The 22,506-nt window shown below is 52.6% G+C and overlaps 1 protein-coding gene across 1 annotated transcript in view; it reads right to left on the reverse strand.

Moving 5' to 3' along the window:
- Nucleotides 1-4,475: 4,475 nt before the first annotated feature.
- CORO2B (coronin 2B) overlaps nucleotides 4,476-22,506 on the reverse strand; it is a gene marked incomplete at its 3' end in the record, with an annotated part of 23,061 nt that continues 5,030 nt past the window's right edge. The window contains exons 2-12 of the mRNA XM_079540959.1: nucleotides 17,333-17,533; nucleotides 8,713-8,829; nucleotides 7,793-7,942; nucleotides 7,421-7,585; nucleotides 7,119-7,235; nucleotides 6,761-6,865; nucleotides 6,524-6,620; nucleotides 5,995-6,107; nucleotides 5,292-5,382; nucleotides 5,051-5,190; nucleotides 4,476-4,607 (exon numbers count right to left, since the gene is read on the reverse strand). Of these exons, the coding sequence (XP_079397085.1) occupies nucleotides 4,476-4,607; nucleotides 5,051-5,190; nucleotides 5,292-5,382; nucleotides 5,995-6,107; nucleotides 6,524-6,620; nucleotides 6,761-6,865; nucleotides 7,119-7,235; nucleotides 7,421-7,585; nucleotides 7,793-7,942; nucleotides 8,713-8,829; nucleotides 17,333-17,533 (1,428 nt within the window). The remainder of the gene's footprint in view (nucleotides 4,608-5,050; nucleotides 5,191-5,291; nucleotides 5,383-5,994; nucleotides 6,108-6,523; nucleotides 6,621-6,760; nucleotides 6,866-7,118; nucleotides 7,236-7,420; nucleotides 7,586-7,792; nucleotides 7,943-8,712; nucleotides 8,830-17,332; nucleotides 17,534-22,506) is intronic.

The raw sequence follows: 22,506 nt of genomic DNA on the forward strand, positions 1-22,506 counted from the left end.
TGCCACTGGGAATGAACTGCACGCCTTTCCCAAAAGGCACTCAGTAAGTTATTCTGGTAGCCGCCCTGATGTTTTTAGTAGCTGGATGATATGTTTTGCTCTACAGAACTGTTAGCCACGGTTGGGTGAAACCAAGGGAGAGGTTCTGACTTTGCTGTAAATAATAGCATGCCGTTTTTCTTTCAGAACAAGCGGGTTTTTTCAGTGAGCAACGTGATCAGCGCAGCCCGGCGCGTTCGTTCCTGCTGTCTGTTTAATCCCACCCCTGTTTATCCGGGCCCAGAAGAAAGAACTCTTGGTTCCCTTCATCCAAGTGAGGCTCTGTGTGAGCCCCAGGTCAGTGTGTCTGGGGCCTGAGGAACATGCCACGCTCTCACCCACAGCCAGCCTCCTGTTCCTCTCAGCCAGTCCTCAGCAAAGCCTCTGCATTTCCCTCTTTCAAAGAGTTGTTGGCAGAGCAGGCTGTGTTTTTTGAGCACTTGAGCATGTTTGTGTGCCGTGCGAGAGGAGAGCGAGGAGCTGCAGAGCATCGTACGCTCATCCTTCATCGGGTCTCTTTGAACAAATCTTGTTGTAACAGGCAGGCTGCTGGTGGTGGTGGGTTGGGGTTTTGTTTGTGGGCTCTTTTTTTTTGGCTGTTTGTTTTTGAGAAGCAGGCAAACTGTTGCTCCCACCCCAGCCGGGGTCTGCTGCTGCAAAGCCAAAGCCATAGCCTGGCCAGGCAGGGTCATAGTCCTGCAAAGCAAACAGCAGCAACCAGCAGCAAAGACAAACTGAAGAGCTCACAAGCTCCAACCCAAACAGAGCCTTTGTGTCATTGAACCAGCTTCAAATTCAAAGGTTCCAGGTGAGCTTTGTACTGGCAAGCTCGGCCTCTGAGCGTTTTTCTGAAGGTGGAAGTTTTCTCTCAAGCTATTCAAAGCATTCAGCAGCAGCTGGACCTGACCCTTCCTCCAGAACGAGCCAGAGACTTGGAAATGAGCACACTGCCTCCCTGTGCCCCTTTGCATGCAGAAGATGCAGCAGCACGGCTTCACGTGGCAGTGCTGGAGTGACATTTGTTTTAACCTTTGTCACCCATGGGCTCTAGCGAGCCACCGCTGCCTTGCAAAGCAGCTCTCGCTTTCATCTGGGAAACGTGCAGACACCCCTAAGCTCTTCCCTTTCATAAGCAGTGACTGACCCAGGTGTCAATTAAGTGACACTTCTCTTTGTACTGCTGATTATCTCAAAGCTTACTTTGAAATTAATGAGGTTTCCCAAAGAGAGGTGCAGCAGTGAGCCTGCTGCTAATGCAGGGCCACTGTTTACTGCCTGCTTGCTGCGGCAGAGCCCTGTGCATGGTCTAGCACTGCTGGTACACTGACTGCAGGTAGGAAGCAGGATTATGGTTGCACCTTTGTGCTGGGAAGGGGGTGCTGCAAGGCTTTGCTGCCACCACTGAGGGCAAAACGGAGCTTTGCTTAATGTGGCTGATTTCCTCATTGTTTCTCTAAGCGTGGCATTGACGTGCTGCATGCCAGGGGCTTGTTTCCCAAGCAGCTATAGGTACCAACTTACAGCCTCCTCATGGGGAAAAAAAACCACCCAGAGCCTGGCATTTGGTGACAGATCAGCAGGAAAGCCCAAGAAAAAGTAAAAATAAATAACAAACGGCTGCAGCTCATTCAAATGCCTGTTTTCCTCAGCTTGGCCGTTCCCACTTTCTCCTCTGAGTGTTTGGGCTGGAGAATGGCATCGTGCTCCTTTTCTGCTATCAGTTGTTTGTTGACGCTGCTGCTTTCACTCCTCCTTCCCAGAGCCAACAAAAACCCAGTGGAGAATTTCTGGCTTTAACAATCTTCTGTTTGGAGTTTCTGTTTTTCTGTTACAATTGGAAGCTGCACCAGTGCAAAACGTGCACGGAGAATGGAAGCATCGGCAGAGGGAGAACCAGCCAAGCTCTTGGAACATCCCTCCTGTGAGAAAACCACCACCTTTTACTTCTAACACCTTCCTGGAGCACCTTTGCTACAATTGTAATTCTGCTGCAAAGCACTCCGAGCTCAGTGCTGCCGGGCAATATTGCAGGGGATGGAATGTTCCCATGCTGAGCCCTGGCTGTGTTTGAAAGCCTCCTCGCAGGGGGTCTTGCTTTGGGTCAGAAAGCAGCAGTGCATCGTTTTGAAAATGTGGGTTGTTTTGTTTTTTTCTTCTTTTTAGCTATGAGAAATCTGAGCTCCCAAGGGCAGCCCTGAGCACGCGGAGCCTCGGGGCGGTGGGGAAGGCAGGGCCAGCAGCACCCTCAGCTCATTGATGGGAAACTCCACTGATTTAACTGACAGGCAAAAACACAGGGGCTCTTCTTTTCTTAAATTGCTCAATTTTTGCTTTCAGAAAGCAGTTCTTACATTGTCTGCACGTTAAAGGGGCTCAATCAAGGAGATCTTTTCCAGCAGGCGCTCGCTCCGAAGATGCTGGAACCAATAATGCGAAGGATGGGAAGCACCACACGGCCAAGCCAAGCGTTTGCCTCCGACAGAGCACAACCTCCAGGAAGCAGAAAGTAGGTCAGGGTGATAAGGCTGAGCACGGATGGGGAAAGCAGAGCAGGAAGGAAACATCCCTGGCTAGGGCTGCACTGGGAAAGGGCCGGCTGCTGCTGCTGGCGGCTGAGTTCTGAATCCTTTCTCCTTCTAACCCACTGTCCCTGAAGCTGTGCCATCAGCAGCACGAATGAAGGGTGAGCCTTCTGCTTGGATTTGTGTGGGGAGAGCCTGGAAAATCCTGCAGCTAAATCAGGTGTTTCAGAATTGCTGAGGTTGCAAAAGGTCCTGGAGGTGCTGTGCATCCCAGGATGCAAGGGAAGCATCTTTAGGCTTTAAGCAGATTGTAACGCTTGCAAGAGAAATGGAAAAAATAACTGGGAGCTTTATGTCATGGGTCTTATTTAGACCCTGGTAAAACACTGCAGACTGCCCAGAAGTGCTGAAACACCCCCCAGCCCCAAAAGCAGAGCAGAGCAGGCAGCTGGGATGCAGCTCAGTGCAGAAGCTGTCTCATGGCCCCATCCTGCAGGGACAAGGGGAGATTGGGCTGGTCCTTATGGTGAGCCATAAGGTTGGAGCAGCACAGGGAGCTCAGCGCTAAAACTGAATGGCTCGAGTTCCCCAAAACGGGCCTTTCTGCTTTAAATAGCACCCAGATGGCGCGAGAGGAGATGTCAGGAAGAATTCAAGCTGTTACTGAGAGGAGGGAGCTGGAGGAAAAGGTGCAAGCGCAGGAGCAGCAATAGCCTCACCCGGGGTTTGCCCTAGAAACTGCAGAACCAGGGCTTGTCTGTCTGTGGGGCTTTCATAGGGCTGGGAGGAGCTGGGCAGTAGGAGGCAGGGCGGGCACCCACATCCCCCCCTCAATGCAGGCACCAAACCTGCTGGGTTTGTGCTGATGTGCGCGGATATGCTGATGACCTCATTAATCATCCCCAACCTGCAGCCATAATTGGGCTCATTTCACGTGGATTCCAAGGGCTTGGGAGAAACAATCCATCTTCCCATGCAAAAGGTGAATTAAAGAAGTGCTAGCCTGCTGCCTTCGGGTAAGGGCGCAGGGGTGGATAACCGCACGCAGGACCAGGATGGTGCTGGGGAAGCGATGGCATGGGTTGAATTTCTCATCCCTATAAAGAAAAGCCTTTTGGGACCCGTGCCCAGGACTCTTGGTCGCTTGTGATTTGAAGAAAGAAGCAGGCAGCAAGGTTTTGCTATCTTGAAAACATTTTATTTTGTCACTAGTCCGTGATAGCATAAATAATAGGCAATGACAGCACATGGAATGTAAAGACGGGGAAGCGTCGGGTATGGGGCACAACGAAAATCAACAGGGAGAAACCATTGCACAGGTAGTGCTAGGCGACTCAGCGACTTGATTTAGTGAAAAGAGAGGAACTAGCAGTATTTGGTGTGCGCTAAAGGCCTAATTCACAACCTGTGATTGTACACGTGGGTGTGCTGTGCCCTCACGCCCTTGTCCAGGGCCAAAGGAGGAGGTCAGGTCCCTCCGTGGAGGGGAAGGAGCAAAAATACCTCTGTGGTTAGGACATCCAGCCGTACTGCTCTCAATGTTTTTCTTTCAACGTTTAAAGGAAGTGCTGCGTGACCACGCGCACAAACACCATTTGCAGCTCCCGCGCTGTGCTAACCCAGTTCCAGTTTAGCAGCCGAGGGAATCTCTGTCACGTTTTGCATAGGAAAAAGATTAACAGCAAGGAACCACGGTGCCCTCTGCCAGCTCCAGGGCAGCCGGTGCACCCAGCTCCCCTCCTTTGTGCTGGAGCTGCATTGAGTGCAGACGAGGCAACGAGGACTTGTTTCCAGTTAGCAGTGGGCTCTTGGCAGGTCACTTGACTTCTGGCTCGTATTCTGTGTAAGTGGATACAATAAAATTAAAGAGCGAGTATAAACAAAGAGAGTTTATTTATAAAACGTCCCTGGAAGTTAATTATTCTTCGGGCTGTTGCGTAAATTCTTCAGCTCCAGCTGTAGCTGGCGGATCCGAATGTCTTTCTGCGAGAGCTCGTCCTTCAGCCGCCGGATCTCGTCCTGCTGCCGGAAGAACATCCGAAGGAGCTGCAAGGAGATGGGAGCGGAGCTGCAGCGGGGCTGCTGCATAACCTCCTGCTTTGCAACCCTTCTGTTTTCCAACCACGTTGCTTTTGCAACTCTGCTGCTCTTGCAATGCGACGGCAGCAACGCACTTCCTCCTTGCTAGGGTTGCATTTCCTTACCCTGTGCATGCACCCTGCGAGAAAGCCAGCTTCCTCTATGTTTCCCCAGCATTTCCCAGTGTTGTTCCAGGAGGATTTAATTAAAAGAAAAATCAGGAGCGTCACACTGCTCGTTTGGGTGCATCCACCAGGTTTAAAGCGGGGTGCCCCAGGAATGCACAACTGGGAGCAGAGAGCCAGAACGCAGCAGCTGGTTGGGCTGCAGACGAACCTTACCCCCCAAAATGCCCCAGAAGGACCCAAACGACCAGCCTGGGGCCACGCTAACGGCACGGTGTTCCCCACCTCGTTCTCGGTGCGGGGCGGCACGTTCTCCAGCAGGTCAATGCCATTCACCACCACGCTCTTCTTCTCTCTCACTGGTGCCTTGAAGACGATTTTGGATGTTCTCTTGTAGCCCTCCTTCAGTGACATCAGGATGGGGTCTGGGGGCAGAGCAGGGGCTGAGCGAGGGCTGCTTTTGGGGCTCCCCCCACTGCCAGGACTGAGCCACAGACGCCTCCAGGGCTGTGGTTCATTCTTTTACCTCTGTTCACCCCGCTCAGCCACTCGTCTGGCGTGAGGGCCGGCTCCGTGCCCGGGGTCATGGGGTAAATGTCCTCTTGGTACGTCTCCGACTACAGAACAGGGAAATAAAAGCACCGAGCTCCGTAAAGGATCCCATCCATGCACTGCAATTGCTCCCTCCCTCCATCAGCGTGCAATAATGCAGCCACGTGGCAGCATCCAGGAAAAACAACAAACCCACGTTTGCTGTGCTGAGTCAAACCAGAAAGAAAGCATCCCAGGGCTGTGCACTGAGCTCATGCTCTGCAAGGCAGCGATCCCAGGGCTGTGCAGGGCTGTACAGGACTTTCACCTTTGTCCCTGCCCAGTGCCACGCTGTGGAGGCCACAGGATGCATTTGGTCTACAGCAGGCAGAATAAATGAATGTCACCCATCAGGATGACAACAGAGCTGGAAAGCTCCCAAAGGGCCCTGAGCTCTGCTCTGGGCTACAGCACTCAACTGAGGGCTGATGGATGCTGAGCATTCTCGCAGCAAAAAGCAGCAGCCAAGGGCAGAAGTGTGCAGAAATGCACCTTTTGAAGATGTCCCCATCTTACCCACAGGTCAAACTCCACCCACTGGGAACTGCGTGTGTTGGAAATGTTACCATGGGAAGGTCCGAGGCTGGACCAAAGAAGACCCACCTGCTGGATAGGATGTCCACCCCTAGGGCACTCACCCTCCTTGGCACGATCATGGAGATGGGCTCGATGAGTCCCTTCAGGGTGACCAGCTTGTAGAAGCGGAAGACCTCACAGGCAGACACATCCAGCCCATGCTTCGGCATCACCCCTGCAAATGGTGAGTGAAATAACTCCCCTGTAATAACCCCCAGTGCTGCAAACGCTGAGACCCAGCCAGCCAGGACCCCAAAAGGCTGTGGGTCACATCATTACAAGACCCACGTGTGGCTGAATGCATCCCAGTGGGGCAGAGCGGGGCTTTTGTAGGGACAGTGCGAAAGGGATGAGCAGCTTTGATTGAGGAACAAGTGAGTGCTCCTGGCAGGGACCCAGGCTTAGCATCAGTGGAAAGAGACTCAGCAATGGGATGCTTTGGATTAACCCTCCATTGGCTGCCCCATGGCATCCAGCCCCCCCTCATGTCTGCTTTGCAGGATGCATCTACCAGCATCATTTCATTAAGCACTCCTGTGGTTGACCTTCTGCACAGGAAGGCTCAGCAGCAGGGTGAGCTGCCATCCTTACCCAGTCCTTTCTGCGGGGCAGGGGAGCGAAACTCCATCAGGTAGCTCAGGTAAGGCTTCTCTGAGCCAATCTCATAGTACCGAATGTTGCCGTCACCCTGGAGTGAGAAGAGTGAGATTAGTGCTGCACTGAGTACAGATCATGCTAACATCCCCTGGCCCCGACCTGCAGGGGATTTGTTCTGGTGTTTGCAGCACCAGCTCCCAGCATTGCCGTGCCGGCACCAAGCCCACAGACCTTGCCAGCTAAATACAGCATGTGAGTGTCTGCGTCGTAGAAAGGGAAGAGCAGCCCCGAGAGCCCATCGATCTCCTCCTCAATGAGGGGCATGGAGAGATCTTCCTGCACAATGGGAAAAATTGCTTTTAACCGTACAGCGATGGAGATGTCACAGGGTTTGCATTGCACTGGGATAAGCCCACCACCTTCCAACGTGGTGCTGGAGGTTGGAGATGCCCTGGCTCCCATCCAGGGATGCAGAGCAGGGCATCCCCAGTGAGGTTTGCCACAGGCAGGGCTCTCCCAGCCCCCCGGTCTGGGCATTTTGGGACCACCTTTAGCTGTGGTACCCTGAAAGGGAGTCCCAGCCACCAACCTGGTCCCAGAGCGCAATCTGCCGTGTGTTCCAGCGCGAGACCCCAGTGGTGAGCAACCGCTTCGTGCTGCCCAGGAAGACCACGCGGTTGACACGGTGGTTCTTGCAGCTGGCTTCCTGCAGGACAGGGCAGGAGATGAACACCGCCAGGAAACCACTGCCTTCCCCCAGGCCACGCACCTTCCCACCTCCATTCCTATTGCTGCCTGTTCTTAGCTTCTATTGCGTTCCACCCAAAGGGCTGTGATGTGACTGGGGATCCCTCCTGTGCCCCCATTTGCAGACCCTTCCAGACCCCTCACCTGCAGCACCCGGCCGGAGCGCGGCTCTACCACCCGCAGCTTCTTGTCCTTGCAGGAGGTGGCCAGCAGGCTGCCATCCGTGTTGAAGGACATGCACAGGATGACATCCGTGTGGCAGTCGATCATCTTGACGGGCTCCCCGATGTCCAAGTTCCAGATGAGGACCTGTGGAGGGGGTGAGGCTGTGTTTTGGGCCATCCTAAAATTCATCTGGGTGCTGAAACCACTTGCTCATCGGCTTCCAAAGCCCTTAGCCCATCTTTATGGGGTCACCCCTTGTGCAAAACCAACGCCTACAGGAGGGTGCAAGGCACGGTGCATGGTTGCGTTTTGGACACCAGGAGCTGTTTGCATGCAGTTCCCTGGGCTCACCTTGTAGTCATAGCCGGCGCTGAAGAGGATGTTGTTGGTGGTGGGGTGCCACTCGACCAAGCCAACGCGCCGGCTGTGCCCATACAGCTCCAGCACCGCCTCCGTCATGTTCCTCTTCAGGCCCCCCTCTGGGATTTCCCATATCCGCACCTGCACAGGACACATATTGGGAGGTCATATCCCCAGCAGGAGGGCAATCCCCCCTAGCAATGTATAGAAGTTATTATCTAAGGTGGGAGACAGCTCCCCATGATTCATAGCCATGATCTGCATTTCTTCCCCATTGAAACACTTCCTTGACAAGCTCTCAGTGACCAAAAAAATGCCAATAAGTGGTGCTGAAGGAGAGGACGAGTTGTTGGGTGACAGCATTCAGTGAAACGCAGTGTCTTTGTGAGCTGTCAAAAACTGGGTCACCCCAAAGCCTGGCTTCTGCCGTGCAGAATGGGCCACGCTCCGCTCCCTTGTAGAGCCTTTTTCCTTTCCGTTACACTCTTTGGGATGGACTCGTGTGCATCCAGCAAATGAGGGGGAGGCAGATGTCATCTGATACAGATGACCTGATTCAGTGTCCCCCCAGTGGCAGGGCTGCCCTTGGCTCACACTGCTGCATGCACCAGGACACGAGCGCAGCCGCAGCCCTGCGGTCTCTGCTAGCAGGAAGGATTAATAATAGCACTGCTGTTGGGCTTGCAAAAAGCCATCACTGTGCACAGCTGTGCAGGGACACAGAAAGAGCAGCACTCAATGCCACATGGCACGGGGCACAGCAGAGGGGCTGATCACCAGCAGCAGCCCCTACACTGATGGCACACGAGCTGCAGATGTGCACAGTGTGCCACGCAGCTGTGGATTTACACAGTCTTCGTGTTGCCCACTCTTTGCTCGCTGAGCCATCAGCAGGGCAGCGCAGCACTCACCGAGGTGTCCTCGGAGCACGAGGCGATGATGTTCTCAATGAAGGGGTTCCACTTGATGTCGAGCACATTGCCCTGGTGGCCGCAGACTTTGGGGTAGTTTGGCTCGATCCGGCCTGTCTGTGATTAAAAACGAGAGAGAAAATTCAGTAAAACAGCCCTGTCTTTTTAAGGCTGGAGCCCTAGCAGGAGGCAGCCCCTAGCTCACCAGGGTGCTCTTTCCCTGGGAAGGCTCAGTTGAACCCTGCAGGCTAAGAGGTTTTTGCAAACACAGGGCTGTTCCACATGAGCTCCTGCACCACTAGCGGGGGGGTTTGGTAAGAAATCTCTGTATGACCACTTGAAACCACAGGCAAATAGCTGGGACTGGAGAGGCACCAACCTCAACCCTGGGCAGATCAACCATGAGGTGAATTAGGAAACAGATGGTATTTTCCTCCCAAACTTTGCAAGTAATCTCAGCCATGGTCCATGTGTCCATGATATTCCAGTTATCAAATCCCCAGTGACTTTAGTAACATGAACTCTCTTGCTTAATGATGCTAATAACGCAGCAGCTATCCCAGGCCAGTTGATGTGCTCCTTTCACATGGATGGAAACCCTTCAAGACCTTTCGAATGGTCGACGCTTGTCAGCTGGGTGAGGGAAGCTGCAGCAGAAAACAGCACACAGCTCCTGGTACAGCCTGATGCTGGTTCCCATTGCAGGTTGGTCGTGCAAACCCCATGCACTGCTGTCAGAATCAGTCATAGAACTATGAAGTCAAAGTCATAAAACCATAGAATCACAGAGTCATAATAGAACCATAGAGTCATAGAACCATTGAACCATGGAGTCATGGAACTATAGAACCATAGAGTCATAGAACTATAGAACCATAGAGTCATGGAACTATAGAACCATGGAGTCATGGAACTATAGAACCATAGAGTCATGGAACTATAGAACCATGGAGTCATAGAACTATAGAACCATAGAGTCATGGAACTATAGAACCATGGAGTCATGGAACTATAGAACCATAGAGTCATAGAACTATAGAACCATAGAGTCATGGAACTATAGAACCATGGAGTCATAGAACTATAGAACCATAGAGTCATGGAACTATAGAACCATGGAGTCATGGAACTATAGAACCATAGAGTCATAGAACTATAGAACCATGGAGTCACAGAACTATAGAACCATGGAGTCATAGAACTATAGAACCATAGAGTCATGGAACTATAGAACCATGGAGTCATGGAACTATAGAACCATAGAGTCATAGAACTATAGAACCATGGAGTCACAGAACTATAGAACCATGGAGTCATAGAACTATAGAACCATAGAGTCATGGAACTATAGAACCATAGAGTCATGGAACTATAGAACCATGGAGTCATAGAACCATAGAACCATGGAGTCATAGAACCATAGAACCATGGAGTCATAGAACTACAGAACCATGGAGTCATGGAACTATAGAACCATAGAGTCATAGAACTATAGAACCATAGAGTCATGGAACTATAGAACCATAGAGTCATAGAACTACAGAACCATAGAGTCATGGAACTATAGAACCATGGAGTCATAGAACTATAGAACCATGGAGTCATGGAACTATGGAACCATAGAGTCATAGAACTATAGAACCATGGAGTCATGGAACTATAGAACCATAGAGTCATGGAACTATAGAACCATAGAGTCATGGAACTATAGAACCATGGAGTCATGGAACTATAGAACCATGGAGTCATGGAACTATAGAACCATGGAGTCATAGAACTACAGAACCATAGAGTCATGGAACTACAGAACCATGGAGTCATAGAACTATAGAACCATAGAGTCATGGAACTACAGAACCATAGAGTCATAGAACTATAGAACCATGCAGTCATGGAACTATAGAACCATAGAGTCATAGAACTACAGAACCATGGAGTCATAGAACTATAGAACCATGCAGTCATGGAACTATAGAACCATAGAGTCACAGAACTACAGAACCATAGAGTCATAGAACTACAGAATCATGGAGTCATAGAGTCATAGTCACAGAACCATGGAGTCATAGAACCATGGAACCATAGAGTCATAGAGCTATAGAGCCATGGAATCATAGAGTCACAGAACCGTAGAACCATAGAATCGTAGAACTACAGAGCTGTAGAACCACAGAACGATTGACTCATAGTAATGGAGTCATAGAACCATAGAACTACAGAACCATAGGATCATAGAGCCAAAGAACCCCAGATGCATAGAAGCATAGAATCATAGAGTCATAGACAGAGAAAAATAGAATCATAGAGCCCAAGAGCCATAGAGCCATAGAATCACAGGGCCAAAGAACCACACAACCACAGAATCATAGAATCAAGCGCTCCTGCAGCCGCACCAGGACCCCACAGCTCCTCCACATCCCATTCTGGCCCTTTCTGCACCCCTGGCACCCAGGAGGTGGTGGTGAGCTTCGGAGCGTGCAGGATAAGTAGGTCAGCGCGACACAGCCACTAAATATTTCATAGCCCTCCCAGCTCTGACCTTTCGGAGTATCGAGCTCCTGGCTTCATTTAACACGAACAAAGGAACACAGGCAGGATAACATGCTGCATTTTAAGGATCCACAGCTCAGGGCCGTGGCCAGGAGTGCTCTGAGCAGCTGGATCAGGCCCAGCGGCTCACTCTTGCACCGTTGCTGCCAGGAGGATTTATTTGAATTAATTTGCTCTCAGGAAGACACAGCCTGCTAATTGCAAGGCAAAGCGAGGCTGCTCACAGGGCCCAGCGCCTGCTTTCCATCTGCCAGTGGTACTGCCTACTTGCAGCACGGCGGTGCAGAAAGCCATTGCATGAGGCACTGGGAAGCACGAGGGAAAATGAAGTGTGTGCACCTCAACCCCAGCCCTGCAGCTCACTTCAGCAGGCACAAAAACAAGCATTTCAACTGCAAGTTGCACCAAGCTGCTCCTCACCACGCAGCCATTGCAGCCGTGTCCCCCTCCGCCTCCCTTTGCCTACATCCCAACAACTGCACACACAGCAAGAAAGGCTTGACCTATGCATTAGGAAGTTTTGTTGTACTCAGTGGCAAAACCAGGCAATGGGGCACTGCCCACCACAGCAGAACTGCAGGGGGGTCTGCTGTCCCCCAGACATCAGGGAACCCCCTGGGCTCTCCATGCCGGGAGCCAGCAGCCGAGGTGGAGCACAGGGGCGGAGGGGATGCAGCATGGCTATGCTTCATTAGCACTGAGCCTGCAGCCCCCTCCCTCCTGCCATCTCCTGGGAATTAATGGGATGCACAGCTCTGCTTTATGGGTTGTTACATGGAGCGCAACAGCAGACATCACCTCCCCTCGCAGCTCACATTATCCAGCTTCCCCCCATTTCCCTATTTGCAGGACGCGATTAACGCAGCGTCTGGAGCAGGGATGCATGCAGCAGCTGCTGAATTCCAGGACGGAGCTTTTAGTTAATATGCAATCCCTTTAATTCTGAGCAACCAGCTGAGTAATTTCCTTTGCAAAGTAGATTTGATGGGTTTTTGTCAGAGTACATTAAGCTTCCAGGAGGACAGAGCAGGGTTGGTTGCTGGTGATGGTTTCTGTGCAAGGAGTCAGGAGTTTTAATTAAGACCAATTGAATACACGGAGCAGCAGTGGGCCGGTTCCCATGCCCAGGGCACCTCAGAGAGGGGAAGGAGCCTCGGGGGGAGTGGAAGCAGCAATAACAGTGACAAAAAGAGAACAATAATTATAAAATCAGGGATTCAGGGCAGAGCTTCCTGGGCGGCCTCTCCTGAAGGCACCTTGTCAGTGCTAAACCGCAGTGAATCCTAATCCTGCTCCGAGGCTGCATGGATCCCACACTGCCCAAAGCTCAGTGACCCAAATAGCAGCTCCTTAATACAGGGCTCTGCCTCCAGGCTCCAGCACTTCGGTGTTTTTCACAGCAGGGGTTGGAAGGAGCCTTGCACGGCTGCTGCAGCAACTGGGCAGGAGTGCTTTGTGTGGAGAAGTGTTCGTGTGACGCTCACAGGGAGAAGGGGCAACAAACAATTCCTGCTACCACAAATGGTTCGGATGGACCAGGGGCACACAGAGCTCTGAGAGGGTGGACGCGTGGCACCAGGATGGACACACGACCCCAGGATGGACATACTGCTGCAGGACAGGGATGACCGTCCTGATGGGAAAATCCTTCCTCCTTGTTGAGGCTCTGCTTCCACCTCCAGGACAAGGGGAATTTTCTCCTCCCTCTGCACTCTCTTCTCTCGTGCTGCTTTAGGGGATCAGGGAGGGCTGCCTGAGCCTCAGGGATTTGCAGGGTTTCCTCGGAAATCCTTGAGTACACACAAGTCTCTAGTGGCTGAGATTAAGAGTAAATACGTTTGCTGCTGCCTTCTTTAGAGGAGGTCTCTCCTCCTTGAGAAGAGAGGAGAAAATCACACCAATTTTGCTGACCTGGGGCTGATTTCAGTACATGCAAAGGTGACCGCAGCTGACCCGAATTTCATTAGGAACCAGTTCCACCTGAGGCAGCATAAGCAAGGCAGAAACGGGACAGATCCTTGGCAGAGACCCAAAACAACCATGGGAAGCAGTGCTCTGCCAGCACCGGAGCTGGGGGCTCAGAGAGCTGCAGGCACTGCAGGGCAGCACGTCTGCACTGGGGGTCGTCAGGGCAAGGAGAGGACTGGTCTGGTCACTGGGCAGCTTTGGGCTCTGCTGGTGATGGCACTGTGCTGAGAGGCAGTGATTGTGCTCAGCGTTTGCGCAGATCGTCTCCCCAAAGGCCATTCCCTTATGTGCACGGAGGGATGGATGCCACTCTTGGAGATGTTTCTGTCCAACAGTTGGATAAATACAGATGCCTGCAGGCTTTCCCTTCTGCTGCGTGCAGCTTCCAGCACTTGTGCACCAGCAACCATGTCTCTGCATGGCCACGGCCATGGGAACCAGCACTGCTCAGGTCCATCCGCCTCCATCCTCCTCCATTCTTACTGCAGTTACCAGCTGCTCAGCATCCCCAGGGCTGCTGGCTCCTTCTATTTGCAGCCAAGCCATGCAAAGTGGAGCAGGAGAAGTAACCAGTATTGCTGCTTAGCACTTTTGCCAGGATGAAGGCTGAAATATCCGTCACTCCCCCTCCTTGGATATAAATACATTTATAGGCTATAAACGTCCATCTCCTGCCCAGCCTCACTGCAGCACATCCATAATCTGTATTTTGGGTAACAGCTACTTCTCCAGACACAGCAGACCCAGAGCCTTGTGCTCTGAAGGCCAAAGTAGGGCACACGGGAGCTCCGACAGCACTTTGCACTGGTTCAAAGCAGCAGCTTTGCCGCAGCAGTGTTCACCTGCCCCATAAAAGCAGCAGCTGGAATCGAGCTTGTTTAATTAAAGAGGCAAAAACCCATGCAGTGCTACCGTTAGATGGGACGACGGGCACTAAAAACTAAAACCAAACCCTTGTTTGCTGGGCACCCAGGACGGGGTTTCTGTTTCAGCCGGCAGAGGGTGCAGGCACTTGCGTGCAGGTCGGCTCCCTGGCCCGCTCCCCCCGCCGCGCTCGGGGCAGTGCGTGCAGAAATGCTGGGACATCGCTGCCACCAGCCCGGACTGCTGCCTTCCTTCCTTCCCCGTCTCGAGGTTACAAGCAGATGGCTCCTTCAGACCAAAATCAGGTCTGGAAAAATCGACAGAAAACCAAAGTATGGTACAAACCAGACGAGAGTTCCGAGCCCTGAGCTTTTAGGCAGAAAAAGCCCTCAGGGCACCGCTTCATATTGAAGAGAAATACTGAAATCCACGCATTATTTTCTTTGCAGAAAGCCCCAAGGAGCGAGCAGAGCATCCTCGCGCTGAGTATCCCCTTCCCTGCCACCATCAGTGGCTGTCCCCAGGGCAATGCCACTGGCACACAGCTGAGCAGATGCCATCGGCTCCCCAGGCCAACAAAGGCACAGTGGGGGCGGATGGCTGCCCTGGGCACTGTGCCTGCTGCTCCGCTCAACAGCTGTCACTGTGGTTGGGGACAGGATGGGAATGGGATGGGGGGCAGGATGGGGGATACGGCAGGACTGCTCCCAGGGGGCTGCAGGAACGGTCTGCCCACAGAGCTCTTCCTTTCAGTTTGGGTTATGGGCAATGCAGAAGCATCCTGGGGTGCTGTGGGGCCATTCGGAGCTCAGCACGAGGGATGGATGCCCATGGGCAGTGGGGACACAGCTAAAGGCACAGCACAGACTGCAAGCAGCAGCCCTGCCGTGAGCAGCAGCCCTGGGTTCTGGCTCCCTACATGTAAACAAAGCCTCCTCCTATTGTGTGAGCTTTGATTCCAAACCCAGAAGATGCATAAAGGCTCTCGGCTCTAACAGCGCAGTTAAGCCCATTCTCCACCAGATGAAGGAAAAGAAGGAAAAGAAGAAGAGGAAAAAGAAGGAAAAAAGGAAGGAAGAGGAGAAGAAGAAGGAAAAGAAGAGGATGAAGGAGAGGGAAAGGAAGAAGAAGGCAGACATGTCACCTCCAAATCCCATTTTTCCTACTGCTCTGTGGCTCCCTCTCACCCATCATCCACAGCCCTCCTTCCAGGATGAAAGAGGGAGGTGCTCCCAGAAAAATACATGGGATTTCCTTCCCAGTTCCACAACTTCTGCTTTTCTGAGCCCCAGGTCAGGCCTGGGAATTGTCTGCACATTGTTTGCTCTCGAGGAGGGTTCTGCTCCTGCCGAGCACCCAAAGGCTTTCAGTTGCAAGGAGCTGAATTTCTGGTGTGCAGAGGAACATATGGCCCAGCATATGCAAACACATTCACATTGGTGCTCGCAGCACAAAGCAGAGCATTTTTCTGGGGAAGATTTCTGGCGAGAACAGAGGGCAGAAATGTAAAAATAAAATTTATATTAAAAAAAAAATGAAGAAGAAGAAGAAGAAGGAAAAATGGCAGCAAATCAGACCCCGAGTAGATGCGCAGTATCTAGGTTACCTTAATTATGTTCAGCTAAATATGGATGCCAATTAATTAGGTGGCTGCTGATTTCCAAAGAAAATTAGTTTACTCTTAATGAGCTAATCAGCTCCTATTTAAGAAAAATAATGAAATTATTAGGTTGTACAAAGGAGCGTGCAGCCATCTGACACGGAGAGCCAAGGGGGCTCCAGTGGGGACCATCCGGCAGCAGCAGTGCACCGCAGCGCTGGGCTTCTCTGTGGGCCAACCATCCCTTCAGAACAGGTTGCAAATGACAGCCTGGCATTGTGCTCCATTTGCCAGGAAGAAAAAAAGAAGTGAAAAGGAAGAGTAATTTGCTGGCAAATTAGGGTTATGGCTCAGGGTTTGGGATGGCCGCATGGGGCGTGGATGGGTGCTCTCTGAGCTCGGGGCGCAGGCAGGAGGCAGCGATGCAGCTCCGCCAAAGCTCCTTGTTTGCAGAATATTAATAAGAGTCAAGCTGCGTGCCGCAATTAAAATGCTGATTATGATTTCTTCCATCTGTAGCTGATGCTACTCGGGAAATTAAATAAAAAGGAAGGAGAGATGTGGATGTTACGTGGGGAAACGTCTGGGAGAGAAGCAGCCGTTGCCCACAGCTCCGCATCCTGCACTGTGCTCTCAGAAGGCAGTTTTGGGGAATCAGCTGAATTTCCAAGGGTTTAAAATTGCATGAACGGGGGATGTGCAGATTGGTTTGGGCACTCATGCAAGAAGCGGAGGGAAGCTTCTGAAAGCACAGTGCTGCAGGGGGAAGGAGTACATGCTCTGATTGCGTCCGTAGCACAGAAGTGTGCCCTCACCCCAGTGGCAGGCTGGAGAGCCAATGTGAATGGAGGAGTGCTGATGTACTGGTGTATTTTTGTTCCTCCTCATCCTCCTCTCGCCAGCTCTTAACAATGAGGTGACGTCAAAAATGGCATTTCTGGAGCTGTCAGGTTGCTGCTGCAGATGAGTCACAGCCAGGACCTGGGCAGACGCAGGCTCAGCTCGGCTGTGCTGGCTGAGGAAGCAGAGCTTGTCTGCAGGCCTTGCATGGGGATTTTGCAGCAGAAAACCCAGGCGCAGAGCTGTACTCCCCCTATCTGGCTGCCCAGAGCACCAAGCTTTGGGGCGGAGCACATGGGATGGGATGGGATGGGATGGGATGGGATGGGATGGGATGGGATGGGATGGGATGGGGTGGGGTGGGGTGGGATGGGGTGGGGTGGGGTGGGATGGGATGGGGGATGGAATGGGGTGAATAGACTAGAATAGAACAGAGTGGAGTAGGGAAGGGTAGAGTGGAATGGAATGGAGTGGAATGGAGTGGAGTGGAGTGGAATGGAATGGAATGGAATGGAATGGAATGGATAGGATAGGATAGGATAGGATAGGATAGGATAGGATAGGATAGGATAGGATAGGATAGGATAGGATAGGATAGGATGGAATATTTTCAGTTGGAAGAGACCTACAAAGACCATGGAGTCCAAATGCTGCATTTTCTTCCTAAAGAACAAATCCAGTTCCCTAAGGCAACCATAAATCCTGACTTTGCCACAGAAGAAGCCCCACTAAGGAGATCAGAGCCGGGCACATGCTGCAGGACAGCTGGGATGCTCCGAGCAGGAGCATGGCACTCACCTGCTCCAGTGGGATGACGAGGAAGGAGCCGCCGCCGGCACTCTCGGTGACGATGGCGAGGAAGCGGGCGTTGACGGCGCAGAAGTGATTGTCGTGCACGTTCTTGGTGATGGGGATGCCATCGAAGCAGTGCTCCCTGCTCGCCACCTTCCCGTAGACATTGCGGAATTTGGAGCTGCGGTACTGCGGGCGCCATGACATCTGCGGGGCAAACAGCGCCGTCAGCATCGCCGCCAGAAAAACCCCCTTGTGCTGCTGTTCTCCAGCTCCTGTTGGGCAGAGCTGGCCGCACCACGGCCCTGGGTGGAGGTGTGGCCAGGCAGAGCTGTGAGCACAGCACCCCAAAAAAATATTGGGGTTGTCCCCGCTGCAAGATGCAGCTCCCAAAGGGCACGGAAAGGCTCTGCGCTGCTGCGGAACTGCGGGCGGCCGCCTTTTCAGCATGCACCGCTCATCGAGGAGACAGCACGACCACTTCATGTGCGTATGACAAAGGAATTAAGGCTTTTAATGCGATGACTTGGAAATGGATTAGGCCAAACCACATGAAAGCATGCATCGGTGCAGAAGGAGAGAGCGCAGAATGAGCGAGCAGCAGAGAGCTGTGGGGCTGCATCTGACTGCTCTGCTCCTTTTGCACAGCTCTCCCCTTGCATTCCCCACTCGCCCTGCTCCCTGCAGCAAGGTGCACACAGGACGGCAATACTGCTTTTGCTGACCACTTTGCTTTTTGTAAGTAAAAAGAAAGCTGCTTTCAGCTCCATCCAAACAGTCGGAGCAGCGTTCTCATAGCTTCTGATAAAGGCACGTGAGCACGCTGGGTCACCTGCAGTTCTCAGCAAGGGGCAACCCCAGCAAACATCCCCGCCACTGCAGGGGCTTCCTCCAAGCACAGGACTGTGGACAAACCAGAGCAAGGCATGCAGGAGCAGCATCTCCCAAACAGGGGGGAAGAATGCTTCAAAGTGTAGGCAGCAGTGTTTCCACCTCTAATGCATACAACAGTCTCATTACCAGGCTTAACGCAATGCTGGGGGCACGAGGCAGTAAATCTCCACCTGCATCGCAGGGCCAACAGCAGGAGGGGTGCAGCGGTGAATCCTGCACCCATCCATCACACCAAGAGCTGCATTTCCCAGCCCTGCAGCACCAGGAGCATCCTCTGGAGGATGCATGGCCAGCGCTGAGCATCGGCCCTGAACCTGTGCAAAGTCAGCATCAGGAGGTGGGCGCACAGGTTGGCTGGGTTTGCACCCCGCAGCATCGGAGGCGGTGCTGCAAGGGAAGGGGATGCAGATCCTTGGGATTTACCCCACAATGAGAGCAAATGGGCTTTTATTTCAGGATGGAAACGTTTCTGCTGGGGGGAAAATGCAAACTCACATCCAACAGAGCGCTGTGAATCAGTGTCAGATCTGCCAAGCGGTCGGAGCACGGCAGGTGAGGAGGAACCCCAGCACAGCCCAGGATGCTTCTTTCAAGAGTTCCACTACGTTTTATCTTTTCTTTTTGCTGGATAGATGAGTTCCCATTTTGAAGCTAATGTTAACATCTTTATATATAAAGTTTAAAAGCACACAGGATGTCTTTTAAATAGCTTTCAAGCTCTCTGCTTTCTCCCTAGATGAGGCTTTTCTCCATTCCTGCCATCCATGCCACTTGATTCCTATCGCAACAGAACCACAAATCCCACCCGAAGGCCATTTTCTTCCTATTTCCCTGCTCAACTCAGCTGTTTCTTTACATTTCCCCACACAGGAGGATGCCCTGCTTGTGGAAAGAGGGGCTCCTGATCCTCCTGCATCAAGCTCAGCTCAACGAGCTGCTGCCAAATGAAGCATCACAGCCCCAAGCTCCAAGGTGCAGATCCCTGCCCTCCGGGTACGGACGCACCCCGCGCCACCCGCCCCAAGCAGAGATGCATCTTTCAGGATTTCAGCATTTTGCTTTGCTCTCATCTCTTTGTTCTTTCACCCCAATCCAGGCATGCCTTCATCCACCCTGGGAGGAAGCAATCGGCTCGAGAGCGCTTTGCTGGCCAGATCCCCAGCGCCATTCCTTCACCCTCAGTATTTCCTGCAAACAGCAGCCAGCAGCCCCAGGGCTGCAGACAGCCCGGAAACGGCAGCAGAATGTCGGGAAACGTCTGGGGGCTGCACAGTGCCCCGCTTCCTGCACATCCATTGTTCTGGCAGGCTTCCCTGCTATAGCAATAGATCTTCATGCTGCGGGGTGATGCTGAGGTCCCCACGCTGCTGTGCTTTGGGATGCGGATGGAGGGGGGACGTGGTGACTTGGGTACCCTGGAGCAGCAGGGAATTGCAGCTGGTGGGAGGTTCTCATGCCATTGGAGCCTTCTGGATCGGAAAATAAAATCTCAACATCTTTTGCTGTGCTCCAATGGCCTGGGTCAATGGAAATGCTCCCAGTGGGGGCCCAAAGCCGTTCCTCGTGGGGATGCAGGAGGATTTTCTTGCAAAAATGAAGCAGAGAGATCTTCTGGCCAAGAAAAAGAGCCTTTTTCCCATTGCCCTTTCCATCTGTCAGGCTCATTCCAGGGTGAGGAATCAGCAGTGACAAGGATGAGTGGGTGGCCCCACAGTGTGAGACCCCCAACCAGCACAGAGTCCCCCAAGGCTTTAGGTTACACACCTCGTGCTGGGAACCTGGCATCCAAGGGGCTGCAAGCAGGGATGTATTCCCAACAAAATACGCAATTTCACAAGAAACCAAGAAACACCATTTTGCTATGGAAGATTGTTGCCCACCAGTCCGATTTCCCCACCAGGATGAGAACAATCTCCTACCCCATGGTCTGCACAATGGGGAGGAAAGCAGCCCCTTCCCCAAAGGATTTCAACTCAATGGAGACAAAGGAAGAGGAAATGCTGGAAAAACCTTACAGCCCCTCTGCTTCCTCCCGGGGCAGTGGGAGCTTTGCTCAGGATGGAGCACAGAACGCCTCGTGTCCCACAAGGCATGGGTGCTCTGGCAGCAGTGCAGCAGTGAGCGCTGGGGAAATCCCCCAAACTCACACTGAAATATAGCATTTCCTTCCTTCCCCTGGACTTTTAGCCCTGGCTTGATGCCGTTTCAGGCAGCCGATGCTCAGAGCCAGACAACCCCACTAAATTTAGCAGCCACGTGCAGCACGCCCTGGCCATCACCTGCACTAAGCCGCAGCATCCCCAAAGCCCTGCAGCAGCTCCTGGCCCTGCACCGAACTCTGCAGAGCCAGGAACGCTGCTGGGAGCTGTTACCCAGAGCGGCTGTAACCTGACGGTACATAATTCTTAGGAAACTGCCTCTTGGAGTAATTCTATACATTCTGCTGAGGTGAATGGGCATTTTATTTTTCCATCTCGATAGCTGGGAGGAGTTGCAAGAATGCTGCTGGGTTTTTGGAGCTGTCTCTGCCCATCTCCCAAATCAGAGCAATGTGCCACCGTTCCAAGGTTTGCTCCAGCTCTGCGTTGTGCTTGGATTCTGATGCTTGCTTTCATTGCAGAGCCCCTCCCTCGCTTCAGGTTGAGCAGAACTTCCATGAAAAACACGACGGAGCTCTTTGAAGAGAGGCACTGAAATAAACCCCATCCCCAACCACGCTGCTCCACAGAGGCCCTAGACCTCATGGAAAGCTGGGAATCTCTCCGCTCTGCTCCAGCATTTGTCAGATTATGGCAATGTTTTACTTCTTTAAGTACTTGAGGGAAAGAGCACGTCCCGAAATCCCACTCTGGGAGAAGGAAACCTCTTCCACAACAACAGTTAGAGCAGGAACCACACACGGCTGGAGCAGATTTGGGAGGTTTTGGTGGCTCCTGTGGCACTTTGTAAGCAAAAAGGACATCATTGAAGGTGCACCCTTAGGAGAAACCCTGCCTTGGCTGGGGCATTTGTCAAAAAGGACATCGTTGAAGGTGCACCCTTAGGAGAAACCCTGCCTTGGCTGGGGCATTTGTTGGTGCATCTTTTTTGTGCCAATCCTCAGGAGCAGAGAGTAGAGAAGCACACCCAGGTCCATGGCACAGCTGCCATTAGCATCTCACCCCACCATCGCCCCACCGCACAGATCTGTGCAGCAGAAGAACAGCAGCACGAAATGTAGGTCAGGCAGGAGGGGATTTTCCATACACAGCAGTGCTGGATGGAGGCACGGACAAAGAGGAACCTCATGCAGGGAAAGGACAGGCAGCTTCCTCTCCCACAGCATCGCCTGGTCGACACTTTGGGGCTTTACAGAGCTGCACCTATCGTGGAGCTGCACCGTGTGTTGTGGGACAGCTGGGAGCAAGGAAAGGATGAGTCCATGCAGGAGCAAGGAGCACAGGGAGCATCTCCAGCAGCAGTTGCATTAAAAGTAAACCAAAGCGACACACAAAGAATCTTTCTGTTTTCCAGCTTTTCTGTTTTCCAGGATGAAAAGCTCTTCTGGAAATGCTGTGCCAGGCTCCCCTGCAGCCCCACGTCAGCTGGCGGAGCGCGGCACACAAAAGCCCATCGCCCTGGGAACAGCTCGCTGGGTAATGGGAACAAGGAGCGAGGCCCAGCCCCTGCCTGGGCACCCATCTGAGCTCCTGGCAGCCCCAGCCTTTGCCTACCAGCAGCAGCAGGGCCCAGCTCTTGTCTCCGTGGGTTTATTTTTAAATGCGTCTTTTCAGGCGTTGGGAGTCTTGGCAACAGCAGCTGAGGAGCAGAGCTTGTGCAAAGAGCTCGAATGCTGCAGTGGCAGCCACACAGCAAAGCCTGCCGTCATCCCTTAAAGAGCTGTGTGTCCTCTGTGCTGCTCGGCCTGCCTGCACCCTGAGGTTCTCAGGGAAAGTAATCAAAGAAGCATGGAACCACTGAGGTTGGAAAAAGACCTCCGAGGTCCCCAGCCCCATCCCAACCCACCACGTCCCCTGTGCCCCTCAGTGCCACTTCCCCATGGTTCTGGAACCCCTCCAGGGATGGTGACTCCACCACAACCTGGGCAGCTGTGCCATTTCAGGGTAGAAATGTTCCCTGATATCCAACCTGAGCCTCCCCCGGCACAACTTCAGGCCATCACTTCTCACCAGCACCAGGACGTACCAGCACCAGCCTCACGGTCATGGAAACTTCAACCTCTTCCCAAGGGGCTTCCCCAAGCCCCTTCCCCTGTGCCCCAAGCGTACATACTGGCCACGGATTGA

Source organism: Tetrao urogallus (assembly GCF_951394365.1).
Source record: "Tetrao urogallus genome assembly, chromosome: 11".
Taxonomy (NCBI): Eukaryota; Metazoa; Chordata; class Aves; order Galliformes; family Phasianidae; genus Tetrao; species Tetrao urogallus.